This window comes from Camelus bactrianus, chromosome 20, assembly GCF_048773025.1.
Source record: "Camelus bactrianus isolate YW-2024 breed Bactrian camel chromosome 20, ASM4877302v1, whole genome shotgun sequence".
In the NCBI taxonomy this organism is placed as follows: domain Eukaryota; kingdom Metazoa; phylum Chordata; class Mammalia; order Artiodactyla; family Camelidae; genus Camelus; species Camelus bactrianus.
In genome coordinates this window covers 27891435-27917686 of record NC_133558.1, presented here as the reverse complement: position 1 = coordinate 27917686, position 26252 = coordinate 27891435, and the positions used below count along the sequence as shown (strand labels likewise).

At 50.2% G+C, this 26252-nt stretch overlaps 1 protein-coding gene across 18 annotated transcripts in view; it reads left to right on the top strand.

Moving 5' to 3' along the window:
• Window positions 1-26252, top strand: part of TRERF1 (transcriptional regulating factor 1) — a 194906-nt gene that overhangs the window by 152542 nt on the left and 16112 nt on the right. For 12 of the 18 annotated variants that reach the window (XM_074348737.1, XM_074348735.1, XM_074348736.1 and 9 more), the window contains 10 exons: window positions 4572-6255; window positions 7714-7760; window positions 8808-8958; window positions 10010-10312; window positions 13681-14065; window positions 14679-14745; window positions 15776-15915; window positions 16044-16147; window positions 17642-17717; window positions 25330-25418. In XM_074348737.1, the coding sequence (XP_074204838.1) occupies window positions 4834-6255; window positions 7714-7760; window positions 8808-8958; window positions 10010-10312; window positions 13681-14065; window positions 14679-14745; window positions 15776-15915; window positions 16044-16147; window positions 17642-17717; window positions 25330-25418 (2784 nt within the window). In that variant the 5' untranslated portion in view covers window positions 4572-4833. The remainder of the gene's footprint in view (window positions 1-4571; window positions 6256-7713; window positions 7761-8807; window positions 8959-10009; window positions 10313-13680; window positions 14066-14678; window positions 14746-15775; window positions 15916-16043; window positions 16148-17641; window positions 17718-25329; window positions 25419-26252) is intronic. The other 6 variants (XM_045509415.2, XM_045509416.2, XM_010973747.3 and 3 more) reach the window with 4 other exon arrangements.

The following is a 26252-nucleotide window of genomic DNA, read 5'->3' as shown; positions in this document are numbered from 1 at the left end:
TCCCAGGTCTGAAAATAGCAACAAATAGAGAGTAGATTCCTGTAGCTCAGAACACAAAGTAGTACTTGCCCAGCAGTTTGGGAACACAATAAAGCAGACAGGTCAACAGAAGTAAAGTTACACAGCTTCCATTCCACCCATGGGGGCTTGGTGGAGGGACACAAGATCAGATCGTGGTCAGAGTCTGGTGAGTTTCAACAGGTAGCTCTTCCTGGGGGAGGTGACTTGGCACGAGGCTTTCAAGGAAGGTTAAGTGGTGAAATTTAAGCCAGGCAGAGCCTTCTGATATCTCTAAGCCTAATGCCCACAGAATAATGCTGCTGAACATTATTTTAGGGCCCCCGCAATTTATCACTGACCATGCATATTCAGCCTGATCATTGGTGAATGCCTGACAAGGACATGGTGCCCCAGCATAGACCCCTGCACCTGACTTCATGCCTGTATGCATGCTGTTCCCCCAGCTGGATACCCTTCTTAGTCCTCCCTCTCATCTCTGTAAACCCTATTTGTCCATCAGGACCTAGGTAAAAAGCCTAACTATTCTTCATGAGAATTTCTCATCTGTTCAGCCTACACTGGGTATCTTTTTCTGTGTATCAGTTCATTAGGACATTTGATCATTATTGTCCTTTTTTTCATTTATTATTGATTCATTCAACAATATTGCCCATCCTTCAGGAAATTCTTATCAGAGGGCCTACACTATATTGGGAATTGTGGTAGGTTTGAGGAATAGAACCATAGGCAAAAAAAGACATGGTCCCTGCTCTAATAGAGAAAGATCCATTAATCAAATAATTGTCCTGGTGGAAATACAATTACAGGCTGAAAAGAATGGTCTGAAGAAAAGTAATAAGGCTTTATGAGAACATAAAAGAAATGACCCTGATGTGGCCTTGGGGGTTGGGGTCAGGGTAGATTTTCTGAGAAAGTATAGTTTGGACTGAGAGCTGAAGGATGCCTAGAACTTGGCTGGATGAAGAGGTGGAGTGGGGAAGGGAAAAACTCCAAATCGGGGGGACCAGCATGTGCAAAGGTCCTGTTGTGGGAGGCAACTTGGTAAGTTCAAGGAACTGAGAGGAGACCAGAGTGGCTGGGAGTGGGGACGGGGAGGGAGTGGAGAACAAAGAGAAGAGGGTTACATTGTGAGGGACAAACTGTGTGGAGCCCTAAGTCAAGGGGGAGTCTTTGGAGGAGCTTCCATTTGAGGGGAGAGGATGTAGAGTTTGCCTGTGAACGTGGAAGTGGGGATTTGCAGGAGGCAGCTGATTAAGAGCTCAGATCATCCATGTGGAGAGTGGTCACTGGGGGGTCAGTCGGGTGTGTCTGGTGAGCGGGGATATTGGGAGGGGGAACATGTGAGAAAAGGAAGGGTGTCTCCTTAGACTCAGGGTCATAAGCCCCCGAAGGACACTTGGAGGAAGCAGAGTCACTTCCCCCGGCAGCAGAGTGGACATTTCTCTCATTTCTCTCTTGCTGCCTGCTCACCATTGTCCAAGTTCTGGTCTTAATTACATCTCTCCTGGATGTGGCAGGAGCCTCCTAGTCCATTGCTTCTCAAATTTTAATGTGCACAAGAATCACTTGGAGATCTTGGTAGAATGCTGATTCTGATTAATAAATCTCAGGTCCGAATTTCTCACGAGCTCCCGGGTGATAGAGACCACATGGTGAGCAGTAAAGGGAACTGGTCTCCCTGCTTCTGAAGCTCAGCGCCTCAACACGCAGCATCCTTACGCCCCTGCCCTGGAGCCTCCTGTGGCCATGCATGACTCACTGCATAACTGCACCTCCAGCATCTGCTCCGGCCGTCTTTGGCCAGCCTGTGTTTCCCCCACTGCTTCCCTTGTTCCACTGTTCATTCTACCATACCGAACCCCTCTCCCTGAACTTGTCCATCTCCTTCATTCAGAAAGGGTCAAAGACCAACTCAGGCTAGTACCCAGTTGGAAGGGACCTACTGCAGTCGTCTTCAAACCTCCTGCTTAAAATCCCCCACAAAAGGATTCTGTAAAACCATTTACCCCCTCACACATTTTTAAGTTTACATCGCCATTTTTTATCATACGTCTGCAGAAGATGCAATTCCCAGTACATTGTAAACGTTGATATTTTTAAGTAAAACTATTACATCACTGTTTTAAATTTATCCAGTGGAATCTAAACACCATAGGAATTTGATACCCGCCATCATCCATTTAAAAAAATGTATGAACATGCTCTTTGTTAATAGTCAGTGTTCCTTTTTCTCCTTGAAATTTTATTTCTGTTTCACTTCCCCTGTGGAACTTTATCCTAATGTGATACGTTTTTATGCTTAAAACTCCTTGGTTTGTTTCCTTATATTTCCCTGTAACAATTTTATGTGAAGTTAAAACTTTTTCAATTTCCTGAAATCATAAAGCTCTAAGTATTAAAATTTCCTTCCTGTTTGAGTTATCATTATGATTATGACTGTAATGATAACTCAATGCATATTAAGTAATAGTATGCAACTGATCAAAACAACATAAAATGTATTATTAATTTGGATAAATAATAAATAAAAACTAAACTTACATTAAAATGTATCCCAGTGAATTGATGACACTGGATGACTTTTTAAAATAATTTTTTTATTGATGTATAACATGCTCACATATATGTAATGAGGTCAGAGTGTACAGCTCAGGTTATCCCAGCGGGAGCACATCCACGCAGTTATCACCCAGGTCCAGAGACAGAATACTGCTGGTACTGGGTTATCTCTTCTGTTTCTTCGTTTATCCACGAAAGAATACTGTTTGCTGCATGAGATATGAGACAAGGATCAGCATCGGTTGTATTTCCATTTTTTCATTTATATAGATATAAACACTGAAAACCTTCATTTGCATAAACTAATAGATAAAAATACAAGTTTTGTTAAAACAGGCTCAACTCAGTTCTTGATCTACTTCTGAGTCAAATGCCAAATCACATAGGGATCTATCACTAACAATTACATTTTAATTACCTCTACTAGGCCTTCCTAATTAAAAAAATTTTTTTGGAAACCACCCAACCTGCAAAGAAGATTTACTGCTTATTTATCAGAGTTGCTCACTTTCTCAGTGTTCTGCATCCTCTTGTGTGGCAGCCAGGGGAGTTATCCCTGGGGCATAAGCCCAGTTAAGATTTGGGAGGAAATGAATAAGAGGTTTGTCTTTCTTCTACAAAGAAGCAGGGCTGTTGTGAAAGAGCAGGTATAAAAGGACAACTTGCACCTCTACCACTGGTTAGCAGACGCAGGTCCTGTCCATAACCACTTGGCATGGACCAAATATGCTTTATGGACATTTTGGGTAAGACCAGATGTCAAGAACCTTTTGACATGGACCAAATGTCTTTTGGATGTTTTGGATAAGACCAAATTTCAGGGATGTTTCGGCATGAACCAAATGTCTTGTGGACCCAATGTCTGATGGACATTTTGGCTAGGACTAAATGTTCTATTAATTAGATGTTCTTATTTGCATTATGTTAATTTTGCTTTCTGAAAAAAAAGACTTGGATATTAAAATCCTAATTTTTGTTGGAAAACATTCTGAGATGAGTTGTTATAATCCAGTTTTGTTTGGGTTTTTTTAGTAGTCGAATGATATATAATAAAAAAGTATGAGCCTAAAAAAAAAATCTGGATCTGGAAATTAAAACTTTGGGTGAGCTGGAGTGCTTGGAAAATCTTCATGTACTCCCTGGGGGTTTACACACCCCACTTTGAAGTTCACGAAAGAACCTGTATGGATTCAAATCAGACTAGAGCAGTCTCTCAAATTTTCCTGGTTTATGTTTCTAAGGGAAGGAATCTGACAGGCCCAGCCTATTTTTTTGAGTCAGGCCACATCGTAGGCTTCCAGCCAGGTGGTCAGCACCATGTACAGATGTTTCCCCAAGCAGGGACCACAAGGAAGCCGGTAGCTATGTACTGACTGACCTGCGCAGTACTCTTCCTTGAAACTTTCTCCAATTCTGCTCTTCTGGAAATACGCTCTCCAGTCTGTGAGTTTCTTGCCTGTTATTTTTCCCTTTTTAGTACATGCATCTCTTTCTTCCTTGTATTGTAGTTATTGACGTGACCAATTGCTTCTTCTAACTGTAAGCTCCTTGAGACCTGGCCCGTGTCATAATCATTCCCTAGTATCATGTCTTACACTTAGTAGATGTCTGTGTCTATAAGTATTTGTTGACCAGATGAATTGATGAATGAATGTCTTAAACTTCTTCACATTCCCTAGAGGTCCTCGAATAGGCTGGGCTTTCAATAGCAGGGTGACAGAAGAATGGATGAATTAATCAGTGAGCAAAACAATGCAACTCAGTAAACTAATGAGCCATTGAGCAATGGCTTGAAAGTTAGAACGTTCACATCTCACATGGGGGTCAAGATCTGTAAACTCAGTGTAAAGGTGGGGCAGGTCTGGAAACTGCCGATTTCTAATCCAGGCTCCTGTTTTGTATTTATTGCTGTAATGGGTCGTGGTGGGTATGATTGCTCACTGCAAAACATCAGGTAAATCCTTTCCTGCCCTTTGCATCCTGTCTTGCAGGTGTGAGCAGCATCTCTTCACCACGGTGGTGTTTGGTCCGTACCTCAGCCCGGGTGAGGATGTAAAACCCCCAGCTCTGCACATGAGTGGTACAGACCGACAGGAACACCTGGCTCCAGCCACAGTCATGGACATGTCAGCCGTGGAGTAGTGTGGACATCTTCTCTCAGCTTCTCAGGGTTTCAGTCCTTTCGGGTTTGTGTCATTGACATTTTTTTTTTTATGGTTTTGTGGCTGCACGTTCACGAACAAGGCGGGCACCATGGGGGATCAGCAACTATACAAGACCAACCACGTGGCCCACAGTGGTGAGAACCTTTTCTACCAGCAGCCACCACTTGGCGTCCACGGCGGGCTGAACCACAACTATGGGAATACAGTCCCCGGCGCTGGAATGGATGCCCCTCAGGCATCACCTATCTCCCCCCACTTCCCTCAAGACACTCGGGATGGTCTGGGCTTGCCTGTTGGCTCCAAAAACCTGGGCCAAGTGGATACCTCGAGGCAGGGAGGGTGGGGAGGCCATGCAGGGCCTGGAAACCATGTCCAGCTACGTGGCAACCTGACCAATTCGAACATGATGTGGGGGGCACCAGCCCAGGCAGAGCCCACTGATGGCTACCAGTACACCTACTCCCAGGCCAGCGAGATCCGGACCCAGAAGCTCACCAGTGGTGTCCTGCACAAGCTAGACTCTTTTACCCAGGTGTTTGCCAACCAAAACCTGCGAATCCAGGTCAACAATATGGCCCAGGTGCTGCATACCCAGTCAGCAGTGATGGACGGAGCCCCAGACAGTGCCCTCCGCCAGCTGCTGTCCCAGAAGCCCGTGGAGCCCGCAGCACCGGCTCTCCCTTCCCGCTACCAACAGGTCCCCCAGCAGCCTCACCCTGGTTTCACTGGCGGGCTGTCCAAACCAGCTCTTCAGGTGGGGCAGCACCCAAGCCAGGGGCACCTGTATTATGACTACCAGCAGCCACTGACTCAGATGCCTGTGCAGGGAGGACAGTCACTGCAGGCACCCCAGATGCTGTCCCAGCACATGCAGCAGATACAGCAGCACCAGTATTACCCGCAGCAGCAACAGCAGCCGGTGGGGCAGCAGCGTCTGTCGATGCAAGAAATGCAGCCGCAGCCGCAGCAGCAGATCCGCCCTCCACAGCCCCAGCAGCAACCGCAACAGCAGCTGCAGCAGCGGCAGGGTTCAATGCAGATACCTCAGTATTACCAGTCCCAACCCATGATGCAGCATTTGCAAGAGCCACAGCAGCCACAGATGCACCTGCAGCCCCCTTCATATCACAGGGACCCCCACCAGTACACCCCGGAGCAGGCACACGCTGTCCAGCTGATCCAGCTGGGATCCATGCCCCAGTACTACTACCAGGAGCCCCAGCAGCCCTACGGCCACCCCCTGTACCAGCAGAGCCACCTGCCCCAGCACCAGCAGCATGAGGACAGTCAGCCCAAGACATATCCAAGCGACAGGCAGGCCCAGGCCATGCTGAGCTCCCACGGGGACCTGGGACCTCCAGACACAGGAATGGGAGACCCTGCAAGCTCGGACCTGAACCGGGTCGGCAGTGCTCTCCCCCACCGGCCTCTTCTGTCCCCAAGTGGCATCCACCTCAACAACATGGGACCTCAGCACCAGCAGCTGTCTCCCAGTGCCATGTGGCCCCAGGTATTCTCACAGTGGAAGTTGCTCTTGGTATCTCGGTGTGCTAATGAACCAGCCGGCGCAGCATCTCTGCGGGGCCCAGTCCTCTCTCTGACCCCTCAAACTCTTTATTTCCATATTTTCTTTCTTTATTCCACAGACATTAACCAGACACTGTCTATTCTAGGCCATCAGAATACAAAATCGGTTTTGACTCAGTCCTTTGCCCATAGAGCTTATAATCTCCCTAAGGAGGCAGCCAGAATACCTTTATCAGGTCTTGAAATGATGTACGTAGTGGTCAATGCCTGCTCAGTTGCCCAGGGATTACACAGTGGGGGTGTCTGGTCCCCCTTAGATCTGTATCCTCAGAGAGTTTCCTGTGAAACTGTTCCCATTTTGGGAGGGAGACCACATTATGATAGTATGTCTCAGAGTATATTGCTCAGAACAGGAGTTCCATAGAATGTTTAATGGATAGCGCTGGGGGGAGGGGAATGGGCTTTCTGGATGAAGAAATTTGGGGTTTCTTAAAGTGAAACAGGTTGCAGTTCTGCTAGGCTTCTCCGAGCCTTTAATATGCTAATGTACACTGTGGATCTTCCGAAGGGGATGCCTCGTGGAGTTGCAGAGGTGAAAACCTTAGCTGCCCACACGATCTGGGCAGGTAAAGTCAATAAGCAAAATGGCCTAGAGTGAGATAAAAAGGACCGTGGTGGACAGAGAGCAGATGCCCCATCTAATGACATTCTTCTTAAGGATTTTTATAGTCTAGCCAAGCACACCATGTCCGCAGGCCAAATTCAGCCTGTGGGCAATGTTTATTAACTCTTGATTGTTTCCCAAATGTATTTGACCACCAAACCACCTACTGTGTGCTAGCATGTTCCAAGGGGACAGTCATGTAGCAGTAGGGTTGGGGAGGAGAGTATCTTGAAGGATCAGGATGGATGGAGAGAGGGCTCTGGTGAAGGCTGAAGGCCAGAGATGAACTCCACTTGACCCTGTTTTGCTTAGGACTCAGGCCAGTAGTCACTGAGAGCCTTTGTGAATATAAGAGTTAAGAAGTCATGGCCAAGGCTGAAAAGGAATTCCGGCAGGAGGCCTCCAGCGTGATGCTCTGTTGTCGAGATCTCCATTCTGTGTCTCTCGTGGGAATGGAGCCTGTCTGGGCACAGAGTGGGTGGACGGGGAAAACAGGAAGGAGGGAGGTGGGGGATCGAGTGTTAGTGGGGCTTTTGGCTGGTGGGGCTCCCTAAGGTGGGTGGGGTGCCAAGTTGGAAAGCATCAAGAAAAAATTCTGGAAGCCTCATGTGGAAGAGCAAGGGTGTGAGTGGCCATGAGCCCGGTCAGCCTGAGATGGAGAGTGGGAAGGATCCTAGAAGTGTAAGCCCTGCGGTTCCCACCACTCAAGGACTCCTCCCATCAGAAACACGTTTGTTCTCTTTCCTTCTTCTGGTGTCCTGCATGGCTCAAAATTAGATGCATCTACCTGATGGCAGAGCGCAGCCAGGGTCCCCGGAGTCAAGGTAAGATGGATGCATGGAGGCTTGTTGGCATTTTGGGTAACTGGGAGATTTTCCTGAGTTACCGCTCATGATTCATTTCCAAATTCAAAATCAATTCTTCAAAGACATTTATAAGAACAGTAATGGCAGCTATTATGTTTGAGCGCTTACTCTTTCTCTAGCTGATGTGTAATAAAGTAGCCTAGTGAGGGTGGGTGGCACTACCACATGCCTAGCACACAGTTAGCACTCAACCATCGTTAGCTATTATTATTATTATTATTTTACAAATGAGAAAACTGAGACTCAGAGAGCTTAAGATTGCACATCAAGTAAGTAGGGACGCTGGGATAGACTCCAAAGCCCATGTTCTGTGCCCTGTCCTTTCACTGAGTATTTCTTGAGTACCTACTGTGTGCCAGGCATAGAGCTAAGCTTAGAGACTGCCGCCGTCAATAGTACAGTCTTGTTTCCTCCGCTTATGGGCGTGGTAAGTAATTAAAGACTCAGCCAGAACCTGATAAACTGCTAAGATGTGTGGTCTGGAGGCTGAACCAGAGGACTTAGACATATGTCTCTGAAGGAAGGCTTCTGGAAGAGGCAGGCCCTTGCTGACGGTAGAAGGGTAATAAGCCAGAGGCAGGGGGAAAACCCAGCACCTGAAGGCCCAGAATGAAGAAGGACATTGTATTCAACTCTTAAATGATCCTGAGCATGCCCTCTCTTTTTTTTCTTTTTTTCTTTTTTTTCTTAACAGGGAGAGGTAATTTTGGGTTTATTTATTTGTTAATTTTTTTAAACAGAGGTACTGGGAATTGAACCCAGGCCCTTGTGTGTGCTAAGCATGCACTCCACCACTGAGCTATACCCTCCCCCCCCCTCCTCTTGAAGCTCGGTTTTCCATCTGTGAACTGGGCTTAGTTCTCTCAAGGGGATTAGGGTGATACAAGTGGGGCCACGGACATGGAAGCCCTTGATGAATGCAAGGGGTTCCTTGTGGGTGTGATAAGTCTCCACTCCGCGTCCTCAACATGCGTGTCCTCTCCACTTGGCCCCACCCTTGAGCAGTGGCCAACCAAAAGGAGTGTTTGGGGAGCAGTTGGATGCCAAGAACAAGCTGACATGCTCCATCTGCCTGAAGGAGTTCAAGAGCCTGCCTGCCCTGAACGGCCATATGCGGTCCCACGGGGGAATGAGGGCCTCCCCCAGCCTCAAACAGGTGAGCAGGAGTCAGCCCCCCGGGCCCTCCCAGGCCATGTGCTGCTTGCTTTGCTTCGCTGCCGTCAGACAGAGTGACGTGAGCCCCACTCGGGGAACCTGGACGCAAGTCCTTCCCTAACAGAAGTGCTTAAGCTTTGACGCTGGGATCCCCCCCAGGTCATACAGTCCCCACTTCAACTGGCTTCATGAACAAGAACCCAGAACGGAGGTGATAGAAATCCTTTTATCGCAGCCTCTCTACCTCCTAGAGAAGACAGCAAAGAAAACATGTAGGTGCACATTATTTTTAACTTCTGCTGCTTGAAGCACTCAAGACCATTGTCCCTTGGACTTTCCAGATCGGCGGTAGATGGCCAAGGAAAGCTAATGTGGCCATCAGGCCCCCAGCTGGCATTTTCTGTTCCCCAGGGCACTCGCTTTAGACTCTAGCATCCAAAGACCTTTAAATGCCCTCGGGATTATCCAGGCAGAATATCCATATAGTGAACTCTTCGTGCAGTTTTAGAGTTAGATTAAAATTCAGATCATTTGCTCAATTTGAATATTGCTGATCTTAATTTAAATCTATAGGATTCACTCTCTGTTCACCAAAACACTTTGGTGTGACCCAGCTCACTCCATCTCCTGACCATGCCAGTTAAAAGAGCTTTGTTTTCCATTTAACAGGTGAGGAAACCGAGGCCCATAGAATCAAGAGGTTCTGCACAAGAGCTTATGTGGGTTGTCCTATTTTTTGCCTGATTATAAGTCCATATCCTTTTCTTTAAAAGCAATGACAGTCACACAAAAATATTTCTTTACTATTTATTTTAATATACAAGTGATACATGGTCAAGATTTTTTAGATGGAGAAAACAGAGTGCCTCGTCCATTGCCTGCGGGCATCCCCGGAGCTGAGGGACTCGGGGCAGGGCAGGAAGGAAACCACTCTGCAGTGGTTCTCTGTCACCCACGCGTGATGTCCAGGAACCTTTCAGGAAGAGCAAAGCGCATCCCCCCTTGTGAGAGCTGCTCTCAGCCCAGGATCAAAGCCTTTATTGTCTGTGTAGGAGGAAGGAGAGAAGGCCCCGCCGCCTCAGCCCCAGCCGCCACTGCCGCCTCCGCCTCCGCCGCCACCGCAGCTCCCTCCCGAGGCAGAAAGCCTCACGCCCATGGTCATGCCCGTGTCTGTCCCTGTCAAGCTTCTCCCACCCAAGCCAAGCTCTCAGGGCTTCGCCAACAGCGTCGCTGCAGCCCCCTCGGCCAGAGACAAGCCCGCCAGCTTGATGTCGGACGACGAGATGCCTGTGCTCGTGAGGATGACCCTCTCTCCCCCACACTCACCCCAAGGGGCTGCCCCCCACCCGCCTGCTGTGAGTTGCTGCTTTGTCCCGCCTGTCTGGGGTGGGGACATCCCTTTGCTTTCTTAGAGATGGAAGCAACTCTGCCCGGGTCACTGGCCTAATCTCCGACGTGGTTTGGCCTCTCAGGGCTGAGCTCTCGTGGCCACCTTGGGAATCGCCTCCTTGCCCGCACTGCCTGCTACCCAGTAGACACTTAATATTCTACCAGGCTAATAGTGGTCTGGGTTAGATTCCGAGAGACCCGAAGATGTTCCCAGCTGAAACAGAGATGATAACTCAGCTGGTAATCACAGTTATTACAATATGGAAGTACTGTCCTGGATAGTAAATAGCTACCCCCAGGACCCTGGCCCTCCCCACTACGATCTCCAGACCTCCCCAAATCCAGCAGCCAAAGATATAAACCCCCAGCACAGCAGGTCCTCCACGCAGTAGCCCTGGAATCCTTTCTGATGGTCGGTCAGCCTTACCAGATGCTTAATATTTTCATTATCACCCCTGCATAAATAACCTCAGAGGACCTGATTCATTAAGGTTCCCAAAGTAATTCCACTGAGACACCAGCCCCAGTCTCAAGAAAGCAAAGAGATACGTGTTTCTCTCTCACTGTTAGGTTCTTCTTTTTCTCAAGTTCCAAGTGCTTCACCCGAGCAGCTAAGCTTGGCCCTGGGACAGAGATCTGTCTGTCTCTCTCATTCTCTCTCTCTCTCTCCACCCTCCAACCCCATCTCTCCTTCCCCACTTCCCTCCCCTGGGGAGTCTATAACCCATGTGACTGGCTACATCAGATTCAACCCCTCCCCCCACAGTGGTGTGTTGGGTCATATTTGTCCTTAGAGAATAGGTGGCTGCCAGGATTCCAGGAGGCCTGAGGGTGGGGTTGGGCCAGAATAGGGACAGAGAGGATAATAAAGAGAACTAGAAAAGTCCAGAGTGTTTTTGGTTCTGTGTCTAATAGCAAGGCTCAGAGGAGGAGAGGATGGAGAACCCCTGGAGGTGAGGATTCTCACAGCTGGCAGGTCCTGGGGGCCAGCAACAGGCAGAGTGATGAAATGACACAGCCAAGCATCCTCTTTGCCCAGGGAAGTTCTTGATTTGCTGTTTCCACCCTTGGGGAGCTGTCAGCCTAAAGCTGGAGACAGTAAGGTTTCTAGTCACACAGGGGTCAGAGCCCCAGGCACCCCCTACCCCAATTCAAGACAGTGAGAGAAAGGCCAAAGCAGACAAGAAACGGTGATGCCCTGCATGTGGCTGGAGAAGAAGACACCTGGGCAGCTGAGGTAATTAGGGACCGAGGTAAGGCAAGGGAATTTGGGGTGAGTTTGCTTAGAAGGTCATCATGAGGGGAATTCTGAGCAGGGTTTTGAAGTCAGAGGTGAACTTGGCTTTGTGTGAAGGGTTAGAGAGACTGGGATAAGATGAGCCAAAGTAGAAGCACGGAGGTAGGACCCAGTGAATGTGAGCAAGGTCCTGACACTTAATATAAAGAAATTAAAATACCCAGGGAGGAGCCCTGTGTTATGATCCCCACCCTGCTCCCAGCCAGCTGGGATGCAGACAGCTGAGCCCCTCCTCCTCTCAGAACCTCGATTTCCAGCGCGGGGGGTGGATTCATCAGTGGCTGTCCGCACTCTGGGGAGCTTTTAAAATGTGTCTCAGTGCTTGGCCCTGCCTCCAGAGTCTGAATACCTTGGCTGGACCTCTGTAAATATGTAAGTATTTCCTCTCAAGTGATACCCAGGTCTGATATCTGCCATTCTGGGTGTTTTCCCTGGGTCCGAGGTCTCAGAGCCTTGCCTGGAGGATCAGAAAGTCCCAGTTTAGAGCTGGAGTAACAGAACCAGAGGCTCAAGTAAAAAAGAACCCAAAAGGGACCTTTGGCCCCGTGGTCAGAGGCCTGGACTTCAGTGCAGCGTTGAAGTCACATGGGGTCTGCATGTGCTCAGATGACCTCATCAGTTACCCAGGACTAGGGAGTAAAGTCTCAGGGTGGCTCCCCAAGTTGGAGGGCACAGACGTCCTCTCCCCATTCCTCAGCCTCCTCCGCCTCAGCCTCAGGCGATGAGGAGCCCTCTGGTGGGGAAAGGAAGCAGGTTGGGGTGCTCTGGCCCAAAGAGAGCCCCCTGGGGGTGAGCTGGGAGCCTGACGGGCCCTCTGCCCCTTCTCCTTTACCCACCCCTCTGCTTCCCTAGACTCCCCTCCTAAGGGCTGTGACAGCATCCCAGAAGACAGTTAAGCTGAGGGAAAGACAGGAGGGGCAGCTTTTAAGTGTAGAAGGCAGCAGAAGGGGCCCAGAGGGAGAGGAGCCCAGAGCTGAGGGGTGACTGGGGCAGGTCACATGGCGTGGAGGAGGCTGGTCACCTGACCATACCCAGCCCTCCCCATCAACCCCTGCTGCCTCCTACTCAGGGTCCACCCTGGGCGGAGGAGCTGTGAGGAACCACAGCTGTGACGGGCACTGGCCTGCAGGGCCTGGGAGGGTACCACAGACTGCCCAGAACTTTTCTGCAGGTATCCCCCTCCTCCCCACAACCGCTCTGCTGCCTCTGCAGCCACACCCAGTGCTGGGTTTTCTGGGCTGACGCTGGCACAAAGCCAAGTCTGTTTGTCTGGCTTTGGCATGCACTGCTTATCTCTTGACGTGCATATGTTTACTTATTAGTATTATGTATCCATGTGGCACATCTTCCTTCCAGACTAAGCTTGGTTCCCCTGCTGACTGGAAGCCAGTCTAGGAGAAGGGCTTACCACAGACGAGCCACCAGTGCTGGGAGCAGCAGTGAGGGATGGTGAGGGGGGAGGTATACCAGATCCCTTTCTAGAAGAGCACACCGGGTGGGCCTTAAAGATCCCACATGATTCTCCTCAACCATCATATCACCTTGAAGGAGAGCCCAGTGTGGGTCCCCATTCCTAGGAGCCTTGGCTGGGCCTCGCCATGGCCTCTGCCCAGCTTCCCTGAATAGATTATTTTGTCCCCTTCTCAGAACATGTGTTATCTGTCCCCAGGGAACAGAGGGGAATTAAAGGGCATACTCAGCTGGACTCCTCTCACCAGATGGGAATGCAGTGATAAGCAGTGAAGAATGTGTATTTCTTCTTTCATGCCCACTCACTGTTCCTCCCACCCCCATCTCTCTCCAGACATTAGGGATGTCCTCCAAAACCAAAGTTTTCTCCCCAGTCAACCCACCAGGTCTGGCCTGGGCTGAAATGGAGTGACTGACTGTCTCTTAAGATAGATAGAGGATGCTGGGGTCAGACAAGTGGAAAGGGCAGTCCCCGTTAGACCCGCGGTCCCCCTTCCCTCAACCTGTGGAAACAGCCTGTGGGAAAAGTCCAAGTATTTGAATACCGGATCATTCCTCCCGTTGCAGGAAATTCCCAAGAAGCATCAACCCGGCGTGGCCAAAGCCGAGGAACCCCTCAAGACCGCGCCGGACAAGAAAAAGTTCCGGCACCGGCCGGAGCCACTCTTCATCCCGCCTCCGCCCTCCTACCACCCCAACCCCGCCACCTCGTACTCGGGCGCCACCCTGTACCAGAGCCAGCTGCGCTCCCCGCGCGTCCTGGGCGACCACCTGCTCCTGGACGCCGCGCATGAGCTGCCCCCCTACACGCCCCCGCCCATGCTGAGCCCGGTGCGCCAGGGCTCGGGGCTCTTCAGCACCGTGCTCATCTCCGGCCACGGCCCCGGCGCCCACCCGCAGCTGCCCCTCACGCCGCTGACGCCCACGCCGCGCGTGCTGCTCTGCCGCTCCAGTGAGTCGCCCGGGAGGCGTCCCGGCTTTAGCGGCCTCATTTCCCTCACAGACCTTTGTGGCGGATCGGCTGTGTGTGCCAGGCCCTGTGCTAGGTGCTAGAAATACTTAGAATACTTCTCCTCAGGGGGATCACAGCCTAGCCGTGGGGACAAACGCCTGAAGCGATCGTTACAGTTTCTTGGGGAGAAGGAAAAACACTTGAAGTGTGCCTTGGAGAAACATGTACGGCACCCAAAATAAATATACTAAGGAGGTGTGCAAAGAGGATTATAAGCAAGACGGCAGCTGGGCATTTTAGCGCGCTGTGTGACGATCAGGCAGCAGAGGCGCGGAGCCAGGATCTCTTCCCCGAGCAAGAACCGTTTCATAGAAACAAGACAGTTTAGCAGACTAGAGTGGGCAGCTGTGTCTCACCCTGTGTGAGAAGTGAGGGACCCTAAGCTCCATAGCACCACACTCGATCCAGCTCCTTGGGGGCAGCTGAGGTAACTCCAGCTGGGTTGGGTTAGGAGAGGGGTCCTGTCATGACTGTTCAGGTAACTGCTCATTTGCATTAGCTTCTTAAGTACCCCTTCCCTGTTGACCAGTGACCTCTGGTTTTTGTGCTTCAGACAGCATCGATGGCAGCAACGTGACGGTCACCCCGGGGCCCGGAGAGCAGACCATTGACGTTGAACCGTAAGGAAAAGCCAATTATTCTTTAGAATGGAACTTCAGCCTAGAAAAGGGATGAGGAGCTTTGAGAAGTGTAGTTAGTACTTCTGGGGTCACAGTGGCCACTTTGGGGAGAAGCTGTAGAAATTATAGGATCATGGTATTTCTCAAGTACTGTTATTTCCCTATAATTGCTGGTATTTCAAGGCGTTTTCTGAAGACTCAATGCATTGAAAGCTCGGAGCCTAACATTCCCATCTTTTTGGCTCCATGGGCCAGTTTGGTGGGGGCCACATGCCTTCACTTCCCAGTGACACTAAGACATCTTTCCCAGGGTGCCCAGTTCTCTACGAGGCTCTGTCCAAGTGCCCTAGCTCCCCCACCCCCTCCTTAAGACTCTTGCCTGGTCCTCCAGGTGGGCTTGTTGGCTACTTGAGTTGGGGGGTGTAATGGAAGAGAAAGGTGGTTGTTTTCATGGAAAAGCACAGAAGAAGCCAGATGGCAGAGTGGTGAGTAGATTGAGTCAGGAATCAGAAAACCTGGTTCTGGCACCATTTTGTTAATTTGATCTTTATCAAGTTAACCTTTCTAGGCTTCAGTTAACTCATCTATTAAGTAGGAATAATTATCACTGCCTTGCTTACATCAGAGGTCTTTGTGAGGTTCACATGGGATCATTTAAGTGAAAGTGATCTGAAAGGGATAACAAGTGAAATAAGCACTCTGTATTTGTCCCATTGGGTTAAGTGGTACCATCGGCCATACTCTGGGCAGCTGTTCCCTTGGAATTAGCGCCCTCCCTCTCCTAGTTATAGGAACCTCTGAAGCCCCAGGCAGGCTTCTCCCCACTCTCTGCAGCGTCTCTCCCCAGTCTTCAGGCCGTTCCTCATCCCAGCGCAAAGGCTATGCTCGGAATCTTAGGATCACACTGTGAGGAAACGCCCCTGCATTCTTCTTGCAGAAGGAATTGGTTTCCTTCTTTTTCAAGTTCCTGACAGTTGCCCTAGGCCTCAAATTGAAGACCACACTGTAGTTTTTCTTCTTGTCTTTAAAGACGCATCAATATTGGCTTGAGATTCCAAGCAGAGATCCCAGAACTCCAGGATGTCTCTGCCCTGGCCCAGGACACACACAAGGCCACCCTGGTATGGAAGCCCTGGCCGGAGCTGGAAAACCACGACCTCCAGCAAAGAGGTACTGACAATGTGGGAAGAACGGGATGGGAAAGGCCGAATTTTCTCATGGGCTCTCTGGCTCCAGGATTGCTGTGTTTTCCTATGATACTGAGCTCTCTCTCATGCATTTCTCATTGTTCCCAACAGTGGAGAATCTCCTGAATTTGTGCTGTTCAAGTGCATTGCCAGGTGGAGGGACCAATTCTGAATTTGCTTTGCACTCTCTCTTCGAGGCCAAAGGTGATGTGATGGTAAGAAACCGTGAGAACTAGGCTTCCCAGTTCCTATTCCTCATGTCGGAATTCTGAAAAGTATTTTCCCAAGTTTCTGTGTTGTCTCAGGTACCGTACCTACAACCAAGTCATAAGATGATAACCAGTCAGTATGCCTCCCGACTTCGTTATCTCAATGGGTAGGTCAAGATCGAAAAGCCTGCAGGGTAGAACCTCCAGTTGGACTTCTGATTACACATCTGTTCCTAAGAAATGATGATAGGAACGTCTGTCTTAGGAAACTAGAATTTCCTTTCAGCAGTCTTGTAGTTCACGTCAGAACAAGGGTCTCCAGTGATGGAGGTAGAAGGCCTTCCTGAAGCAAGACTGGGCCTAAAATAGCCCGTCATGCTCTGATGATCGGTCTTCCCTACGTTCACAGAACTGTTTTCTCCCCTTACCAAAGTGAAATGTTTGCTGTGCACCATCTGGTATCACTCTTCTGCTTCTGACGCAGTTCTTTGGCATCCCCAAACCAGGACTTCGGTGCCCTTTCCTCAGAATCAGAGCTGACCGTTTGCCTGCTCAGCCTGGACTCCTGGCCAGAGCGCTTCATCACTAACCTCAGTTTCCCCTTTAGTAAACACATGATTCTTCTACCAGAGCTGGCTTCTACTTTTTGATTTTTTTATGAAAATGTGAAAGTAAACAAATGCACCAGTACTCCTTTCTCATGAGATTACTGATAACCCTCAAGGATTCTACAGAATGTAGGAAAACTCTTCTTGACCCTTTAAGATCAGTGCTGCAGAGCAGTGCTCCTCAAACTTTGAACATGCACGCAGATCACCTGGGGAATCTTGTTAAAGTGCATGTTCTTATTCAGCAATTCTGGAGGTGGGGCCCAACGTGCTGCATTTCTAACCTGCTCCCAGGGGACGCCTGTGCTGCCGGTCCATGGACCGCACTTGGAGTAGCAAGATTCTATACCTCGTTCTGCCCCTCAACCATCCACTGCTCAACTCCACACGTACCATTTAAAAAAAAAAAGTCAGCGAGGCTGATGACAGATTTGAAAGGGTCGTCTAGCAAGGCTCTCTGGAAGGACAGTGTGTAGTACAGTTATTACTCACACAGCTGTTTATGTTCAGTTGTGATGAAACATGCAATTTTTCTGCAAAACAGTTCCAAATCACCCACTCACTTCCTTGGAACCCTTCCTCAGAGACTCAGCCTCCATGCAGAGGAGGCCCCACCATATCTCTGAAGCTGGGGCCCTCATCAAGGAAGGAGTTGGGTTTTGGCTGCCACTTGTGTTTCTGTGACATGACCAGCTGGCTGCAGACATGGGCAGGGGAGGTATTAGTATGATAGGTCCTTTTGGGTGCCGACCAGAATGGAGATCCCAATTAGGAAAGTCTCCTCTGGTTTTCCTTCCAGCCCCCCGACCCTGGGCCCTATCAGATAGATAGTCTTCCAAGGATACCCAGTGCCATTACTGATTCTCACTTTTTCTCTCCCATGGGTCTACAGGCTGCTCTGGAAATGCTGCTGCTGCGGAAGCCAGTCAGGTTAAAATGTCATCCTTTAGCAAATTACCACTATGCCGGTAGGTTGCCCAGAGCCCTGCACACCGTCACTTCTGGAGAGCGGGCTTTTTGTCTGTTTGGTCATGTAGCTTTGTAATCATAGATAGCTCCAGTTCTGACCTCATCTCCCCTGGGGCTCTCAAGGCATCTGGGGCGTAGCTGGTGGGGCAGCTGTGTCTGCTGGCTGGTCGCCTTCGGGTGTTTGTGTGGGCTCCCGCCCTCGTGGGTGTGCCCAGAGCTGGGCGGTAGTGGACACTGCCTGCATGTACAGCAGCAAGATGGGTGTCTCGGGGGAGCGAGCCCCAGAGGGCGGACCACTGGGGTGGCCACACTGAGTGGCCCCTCAGCTTGGGGATCAGGAGACGTGGGTTCAGATCTTACCTGCCTGATTTGAACTTGGCCTTCTGCAGCCGTGGTTTCCTCACCTGTCAAATGGTGCTCATTCTCCATCCTTTGCCGCATTTTGTGAAGATTAGAGAGAGTATATGGAGCCCAATGCCGGGCACATTCTAGTAGCTCTTATTGTTCATTTATTGAAGAGTTACTTAGTGAGCACTTAACTGCGTACAGGAAGCTGTGCTAAGCACTACGAGGAGGCAGTGAGTGTGGCAGATACAGACAAGTCCTGCCTCATGCAGTTTGGAATCTAAGGAGGAGAAGGCAATTATTAAACAACAGAACACAAAAATGGTGGGAGAAAGATGTGTACATGCACGTATGTGTACAAATACATGTGTACATGCACATATACATGCACACATACACGTGCACATGTGTGTCACATACACATGGATATATGTACACATGTACACATATGTATGAGTGTGTCTTAGGAGTGGGTAGGCTGACGATGGCATCAGTAAGAGGGAAGGAGGAAACACCTTGGAGAGCTGAGTGTGGAGAGAGTCATGAAGAGAGAAGGAAACAGGCTGGGGAGCCTGAGGTCACAAGTGGAGTGGAAGTCAACAATTTTTTCCCATTAACCGTTAGACCTGTCCATTTTGAGGGTCTCCATGGACTGCCTGGGTTCTCTACTTCAGGGAGGGCTGGATCCTCCAATGCCCCTTGGTTGTTCTTCATTTAAAGGTATCTTTGGTGCTGGGGGCAGACCTTGCAGAAGTTGGTGCTAAGTACTTTAGTGGCCTTGGGGATCTAGTTAGACCTTTTCCAGTCCTTGGTCCAGGCAGCCAGATGTGGCTATTCTGCAGATATCAGCGTCCTCTGGGGGCTCCCTGTCCCCACCACCGTCTGCCTCAAGGAATGTGCTGCTCTTGTGAGTCGGCCCTCCTGCCTGTCGTCCCCAGGTGGATAGACCTCAGAAACCTCTCATCTGAGCACAGCATGCCCAGAGGCCTCCCTGGGGATCGCTCTCAGGACACGGGCCGCTGCTGGAACTAGGCAGGCACGAAATGGACACACGGGATAGGAAATACATCGCTTCACCCGTGGCCTCAAGGAGCCAGTTTCTTAATATTGTCTCCATCATTTCCTGCTTGGTGTCTGCCCCGACTGTGGGTGGAAGATGTGGGAGTCCTCTCTAATCTGCCATGGAAATAGTTCAATCCTCTCTTAATTCCCAGTGTCATCTGCTGCCCATTAAACCCTGACAGGCTGTCCAGCCTCTTGAAGCCTGTGTCAAGCTTCTTTGCTTAGTGGGTGAGACTTCCCAACCATCTGCCGTGGCTGCCCTAGGCCCCTGGGGCAACTGGGGTGGCCGGCGCCTCTGGGCTGGTCAGCGCCAGCTGTGAGCTACCTTGTCCAGGACCCAGATCCCCTCCAGTTCTTCCCAGTGTGCCAAGCAAGTACTGCTGTTTTCTTGTGTGTGTCATGACAAAATGGGTTAGAAAGCTACGGACTGGAAACCAGCCCGGCCCCGAACAAACAAAACAAAACAAAACAAAAACACTAAAATCATATGAAAAACTTTGAAACTAGAAGGCCCTAAACTTTTCTAAAATTAATCCATCTTTTGGAGTTGGGGGTTCCTAGCGAATTCTTTGCCCATCCCTGTCCCCTTCCCCCACAGGCAGGATGGGAGGCACTCTTGTTGCTTCCTGAATCATTGTGACCCTGGGGAGGTGGAGCTGTGAGGTGTGAAGGCATCCTGCTGGCCAAGCAAAGGTGTTCACCTAGATCTGCCAGTGGTTTGTCTTCTCCAGGAAGCAATCATAGACTGAGCCACAGAGAATCTTCTAGAAGTATGAGCAAAAAGGTCACAAGTCTTTGAAGTCTGACCTGACTCCATCCCCATGGAAGTTCCCTTCCAGGCCGCAGGGGAGGCCAGAGTCTACTCCCATCACATGCCCCAGCTACCAGCCCTTCTCACCATCCCACCCCCTGATTTGGTTCCGGGTGTCAGTGAATTCCATCCTCACAGCCCCATCTTCCCTTGGCCTTTGTGCCAGGTCCTGTTGGGTGCTCCCCAGTAGGACTGCCTGTCAGCTCAAGTCCAGCCTCACCAGGACACTATCTTCTGGATCTCCTTTGCTTCCAGCTCTGTGGCTGTGGCCAGTGTCACTCCAGCCCGACTCTGGCTCTGGAATTGCACTCCAGGCTCCCAGATGTCGAGAGAGAGAGAACAGCCCTCCCCAGCCTGTCTGTGCCCTGGAGGGAAGGCAGAAAGACGGGTTCAGGTGGGAGGCCTGTGAAACCACTTCCCTAACTTTACTCCCGACCTGCCCTGCCCCATCCCATCCCATCCCAAGCAACTCAGTAAGAAGAGTTGAAAGTGCCCAGAACTGGGGCCCAGGAGAGACACCAGTGTGGGTGGGCAGCTCGCCCAGATCTGGGGCTGCTTGACAAGCCCAGAGGATCTGATCCCTGTTAAGATCCCAAGGAAGGTGTCATTGCCGTGGCTCTGGTGCTCTCTAATCCAAACCAGGGTGCCCTGCCCAGCCATCTCTCTGCACCCTCCACTCGGGTGAGGGCAGCTGTTGTTTGTACTGGGTGGGGAAGGCTTGAGCTGGGGAGTCAGGGTGAGGAGGACGCCAGTGTGGTTAGAGGGCTCCCAGCATTCTTGGTTTTTCTGTTGGACTGGTCATTCCTGCAGATGGGTGTGGAGGAGAGGAGGGGTGTCAGCACTGGCCCGGGGAGTCTTGGCAAGGGTTCAGCAGGGGTTACTCTGGGTCCCTACCACAGCCAAGCACTCACTGGGTCCCGAACCCTGACCTGACTCCGGAGACGGGCGAGACCTGGAGGAAATACCCATTCGGCTGGGAGAGGCCTGGACTCTGTCTTGGAATCTGCCCCGGTTTGGTGAGGAGACAGAATGACACTCTCAAGAGAGTACTTTCCAAGAAACACAGCTGTGATGTCATCTTGCAGGCATTCTTAGCCTATGTCTCTAGCTGGATAGTGATCCCCTGAAGGGCGGGAAGTAAGTTACTCCTTACTCTGCTGCTTGCCCGACACCGCACTTGTAGAGAAGAAGGTTAGTGGACAAGCTCAGGTTCTGGATTCAGAGCGAGGCCTCCCTTCCTTTTGCCTCCAGAAGGAACTCTGGTGTCACCTGGTTCACCTGCACCCCTGAAAACTTGCTCAACCTTCACCCACCGCGGGAAGCCTTTCACAGAAATGAAGATCTGGTATAAAAACAAGTCCTCCCTTTTCTACTATGAACATGTCTTTCTTTGAAACTGCTGTAACAGCAGCATCAGTAACAGTTTTTAAAAGCTTGAAAGGAAGACAGAAAGGCCACCTTTAAAAGATACGGTGCCCAAACATTCTCTCACCCCTCCATGTCTCTTGTTAATTGCCTGCACTCACTGTAGATCGCCCCAGATTTCACCACCATCCAGAGCCTGTTTCCCAGCAACCAAAGCTCAGAACATTTTTTCCTCTGGATACTGTTCAGCACCAGTTTCCTCCAGTTAATTAGGCTCTTTGTAATTAGCCGTAATCGTCTTGTTAGGGACCCCTGCTGATAATAGCCTACTAGCCAGGGATCCCCAGGGAGAACGAATGAGTGCCTGGGGACGTCAGCCGCTGCCACTGGGAACGTGCTGAGTGGACAGCAGGGATCTCAGAGAGGGAGGCCAGGCAAGGACTAGAGGCAGCCCCCTGCCTCGGTTTTGCATTTTATCCTGGGCTATGTCCAAGACGTAGAATCCAAGAAGGGCTGGCTTAGAAAACTTGTCCAAGAATGAGGAAAGCGCTCCTGCCAGACAGACTCCAGGAGGAGAGACCTGAGTCTTCCCTTGACCAGATTGCAGAAGGATTTTGGGGCAGGGTGTAGAAGACCGTGCAAGTTACGAGTGGCCCGGAGTAAGGCTGTGGGTGTGTACAACACGCAACAGGGAACACTGGCAGGGACCGGTGGTCTTCACCAGTGCGGCTGACACACACATCACGTACATCATCTAACAGCGTGCCTCCCATGGCCACAGGCTGATTTGGGATCTGCTCTCCAAGGGGCCATATCAAAAGTGTTCACTATGCACCTGCTTAGGACCAGACGCTGTCCGTCACAGGGTGACTCTCACAATCCCCACGTCATGAAAGAGGAGACTGAGACCCAGAGGAGTAAACTTGCAGGGGCCACAGAAGGAGGATGTGGCAGAACCAGGTTGTAACCTATGGCCTCTGATCAAAGTCGCCCCTGTTTATCACAGCATAGTAACATTATTATTTGAGGTGAGCACATTCGGGTGTGATTTCTATGTACCAGGCTTGGGCCTGGGAATCCAACACAGGAGCCCAGGAGTGGATTCTCAGCCCCGTGGGCGATGCCGTAATCAGGATGCAGTGAAGAGAGAGCCCGCTCCAGAGGAGTGTGAGAGCAGATTTGCCGGTCTGGCCCTGCCTCTGCCTCTCCCATCTTGGACACCCTTGTTTGATGGACACACGCACACAGCACGGTCCTTCGCACTAATGCGCCGACCAAAGACTACGTCCAAGAGCCATCTTTGACTCTTGAGTACACACTCCCTGCCCCAGCCCTCGCCGGGGGGCAGCACAAACAGGAAGGCCAGAGGGCGCCTCCCACTTCCAACCCAGGACTGGCAGGGTGGAACGAGCACTCTGGGATGGGGAAGACTGAAGACCCTGTCACACAGCCGCAGCCCCAGAAACCAGCAAGGAGAAGGCCTCCTTCCCCCATGAGGCTTGAGGGTTCCCATAATAGGTGGTCCAGGAAGTTGCTGCACCTTCTGTGAGATTCTAGCAGGCAAGCCATCTGAGGACATGAAGGGACAGACTTCTCATAAGTAGACGGACCTGGAAACGTAACTCTTTCATTTGGGCAGTAGTCACGTGACGAGCCTGGTGTGGGGTGGAAGAAGCTGCACTCAGCGTAGGGCTGGGTGCTAGCCTGCAAGGGCTGCCTGGCCCCGTGAGTGTCTCACAGGGTCTTTGAGCTGCACTCTAACTCAGGAAGCGTACCGTCTGGCTGAGGGCGGAAAGGCTTCTCATTGATCTAGTTGGGGGTATTCATCAGCCATGTGTCCCCTGATTGCCTATCTGAGATGCACAGACTGGACCCACAACAGAGCAGCACATCAGCCTCTTGACAAGCCTGTCCAGGAGCTCAGCTTGTGTGACATGTCCCCATCACGGTCCTCTTACACCATTACCTCCCTGAACTCTCTTTGCTGTTTTGATAGATACCTAAAAGGAACCATGGCTCCTCTTTGGTCCTTCAGTTAAATTGTTGGTTAATACTTTACGTCTTTCTCTTTCTGTCTCTGCCCCTGGGCAAGGGGAACATATGGGAACTGGGACCCCAAGCCCTTGAATGTTGGACAGAATTTGAGGAATGGTGATGGAACAGCTCCAGAGCCCCACATCCCACCGACCGCCTCTGCTCACATCCACTCTAGCAAAGCTTCTCCAGGCCCCCCCACCCCATTGCAACGGTTCGCACAGCCAGAGATATCCTGGTCTCCAGAACCTGTGGAAGATGCTTCCTTGTGCCAGAGATTAATCAGAAAGCTGCTTCCTTCTAGAAGTAAAGCGAGAAACTTGCAAACCAAAGAAATCCGGTGGTGGCCCTGGTTTTTTAGGGACTTGAACCAGCCCAGCTGTGGAGAGTGTATCCGCATCTGGAGCCAGAGCTCTTGGCTTAAGGACCCATCAGGGAGTCACACAGACAAGGTGTTTATTTCAGAAATCCGAGTTGACATTACTGAGTCACGTATTTTCTCAGGGATCCTGGGGTCCCTGCCTCCTGCCTCCCTGCCGGGGGTGGTTTCTACCTGATTGATATGGGCTGAACTTCTGACAGAAAAAGCAATTCAGGTTTCCTGTACTTCAGCCCCATCAGTCAACCATAGCAAAATGGAAATCTTGGGCTTGTTCTGGTTGGGAGGAAAAATACTATAGTTCCGAGGATTAGAGCTCTGAAAGGTGGAGGCTTGTGAAAGCCCCAGCCATGTACCATCCAAAGAATCGGAGATACGGAGAATTCAAAAAATCAGAACGAGGCAGAGTTTTCTCCAAAGCAGCCAGGGTGACTGAGCCTTCCCTGCAGCCTCCAGAAATAGGACTCCCCTTGGAGACAGGCCAGCACCATCCTCTATGGTTGTCTGCATATCCTGCTTTGACATGAATATCGAGTTTAGCCAGCGAGGCAAATGCACCCGCCCAGCCTCTTCCTCACTGGTCTGCGGATCTGTCAGGAACTGGTCCCACTCACCTCCCAGCCTCATTTGCTTTTCCTCCACTGGAACCCTACAGCTGAGCCATGCTTGATTATTTCTTCTCCCTTGAGCACCTTCATTCCCTCATCTGTAAAGTGGGTAGCAGTAATACCCATCTTACAGGGTTGTTGGTAGAACCAAATGACTAATAGCTTTCAAGTGCTTAGAACCTGCCATACCACACAGTAAGCACCTATAAGTATTAGCTTTTCCTTTCCTAGTGTTTTGCATGTCATAAACACCTACTAAATATCTGCTGAATGGATGAATGAATGAATGAATGAATGAATGAAATGTGTCCTCTCACTGCTTGCCTCTGACTTTGCACACACTGCTTTCTCTCCCCAGAATTCTCTTCCATCTCCTTCTTGCCTAACTTGCTTTGGTGTCTTTTTAAACTGTGCTCAGGTGTTTTCTCTACCTGTAAGCCTTAACCTGAGTGTGATTTTCCTCCTTTGTGCCCCACTGGCACCCGACCCCTCCCTTCACCCCTGCAGTCATTACCTTGAATGCAGTGGTTTTCCTCCCCATCAGGTTGTGAGCATCTTGCAGGTGGAGGCTGTTGAATCCACCACATTGTGTGGAACACCTGCCGTGAGAGCACTTGCCCTTGTTGTAATTATATAAAAACTGCAGCTAAAGTCTGTTGAGCAGTCACGATTTGCCAGTTACTAAGCTAGACACTTTTTATGCGTCCTCCTCTTTAACCCTGACAAAATTCCTAAGAGTTGGAGACAGTTAGAATTATTCCCATATGGAAGTAACAAAACTGAGTCTTAGGTTCAGCAACTTGCCAAGGTCAAGGCTGCAGCTGAGATTTGAACCCACGTGTCAGGGCTGCGAACCATGACATGACACTGACTTTTTGTTCAAACAGGAGTGTGATCTGGATTATATCACTTGCTGCTGAACAGTTGTATTTTGTAGCTTAAGTGAACCAACAATTAGAAGTGGGGAGAACAGAGCTATTTTTGATGAAGTTTGTGTTTTGTTGTAGGTTCAGACAAGTGGACCTCCCTAGAAAGAAAACTGTTTAACAAAGCACTAGCCACTTACAGCAAAGACTTTATTTTTGTACAGAAGATGGTAAGCATGCTCTTTCCCATTACTCACTTGAAACTGAATTTGGGAAGTTGTACACTTAAAGATAGAGGGAAATATTTGGTTACTGGTTTAACACTCTCACAAAAAGAATGTCTTCCATCCCTTGCTGGTAAAGGATGGTATTTGTTGTGGGTGGCACGGCCCCAGTGTCAGGGGTGTCGGGGGAGGAGGACAGAGGTTATTTAGATGTGGCAGTGGCAGGGGTGGGGTGTTTTTACCCTAATAAAAATGCGTAACTTATGCATTCTATCAGGATAAATAGACCTGGGACCTCTGGTTTGCAATTTATAAAATTTATTTCATGTGTATTTGACAGATCTATCATGTGTCTGACAGAATTTGGCGCGCGGGGGTAGATTGGAGCAGGGAGGGTATGTGCCCTCCCCACTCTGGCGGCAGGATGTCTGGTGCTGGCCTCTGCTCAGGACAGTAATAGTAAAAATAATATGTTCTGTCTGCAGCACTTCACAGCAGAATAGAACTGTTTTACAAAGATGAAACGGCACTTTATCCAGCACGTGATAAACTTCATAGGCCTTAATTGCCTGAGAGGTGGTTTAGGCTAAAAGTTACAGTGATTCAGAGTGTTTGAGCAAACCCATGAGTGAGGGAGCCACACTGAGATATCAAGGTCGTTAAGATGTTCAGGTGCACAGAGAACAGGGTTGCAGGGGACAGCTGCCCCTGGCTCTGAGCCGGTCGTCAGTATTGTCCCAGGTTCATGTCTCCTGTCCTTAATCCAGGAGGAGGAAAATCGGAATAGGTTCACTTTTTCTCCAGCTTGCCTCCATCCCCAGATCTGCCTGCCCTTCCTGG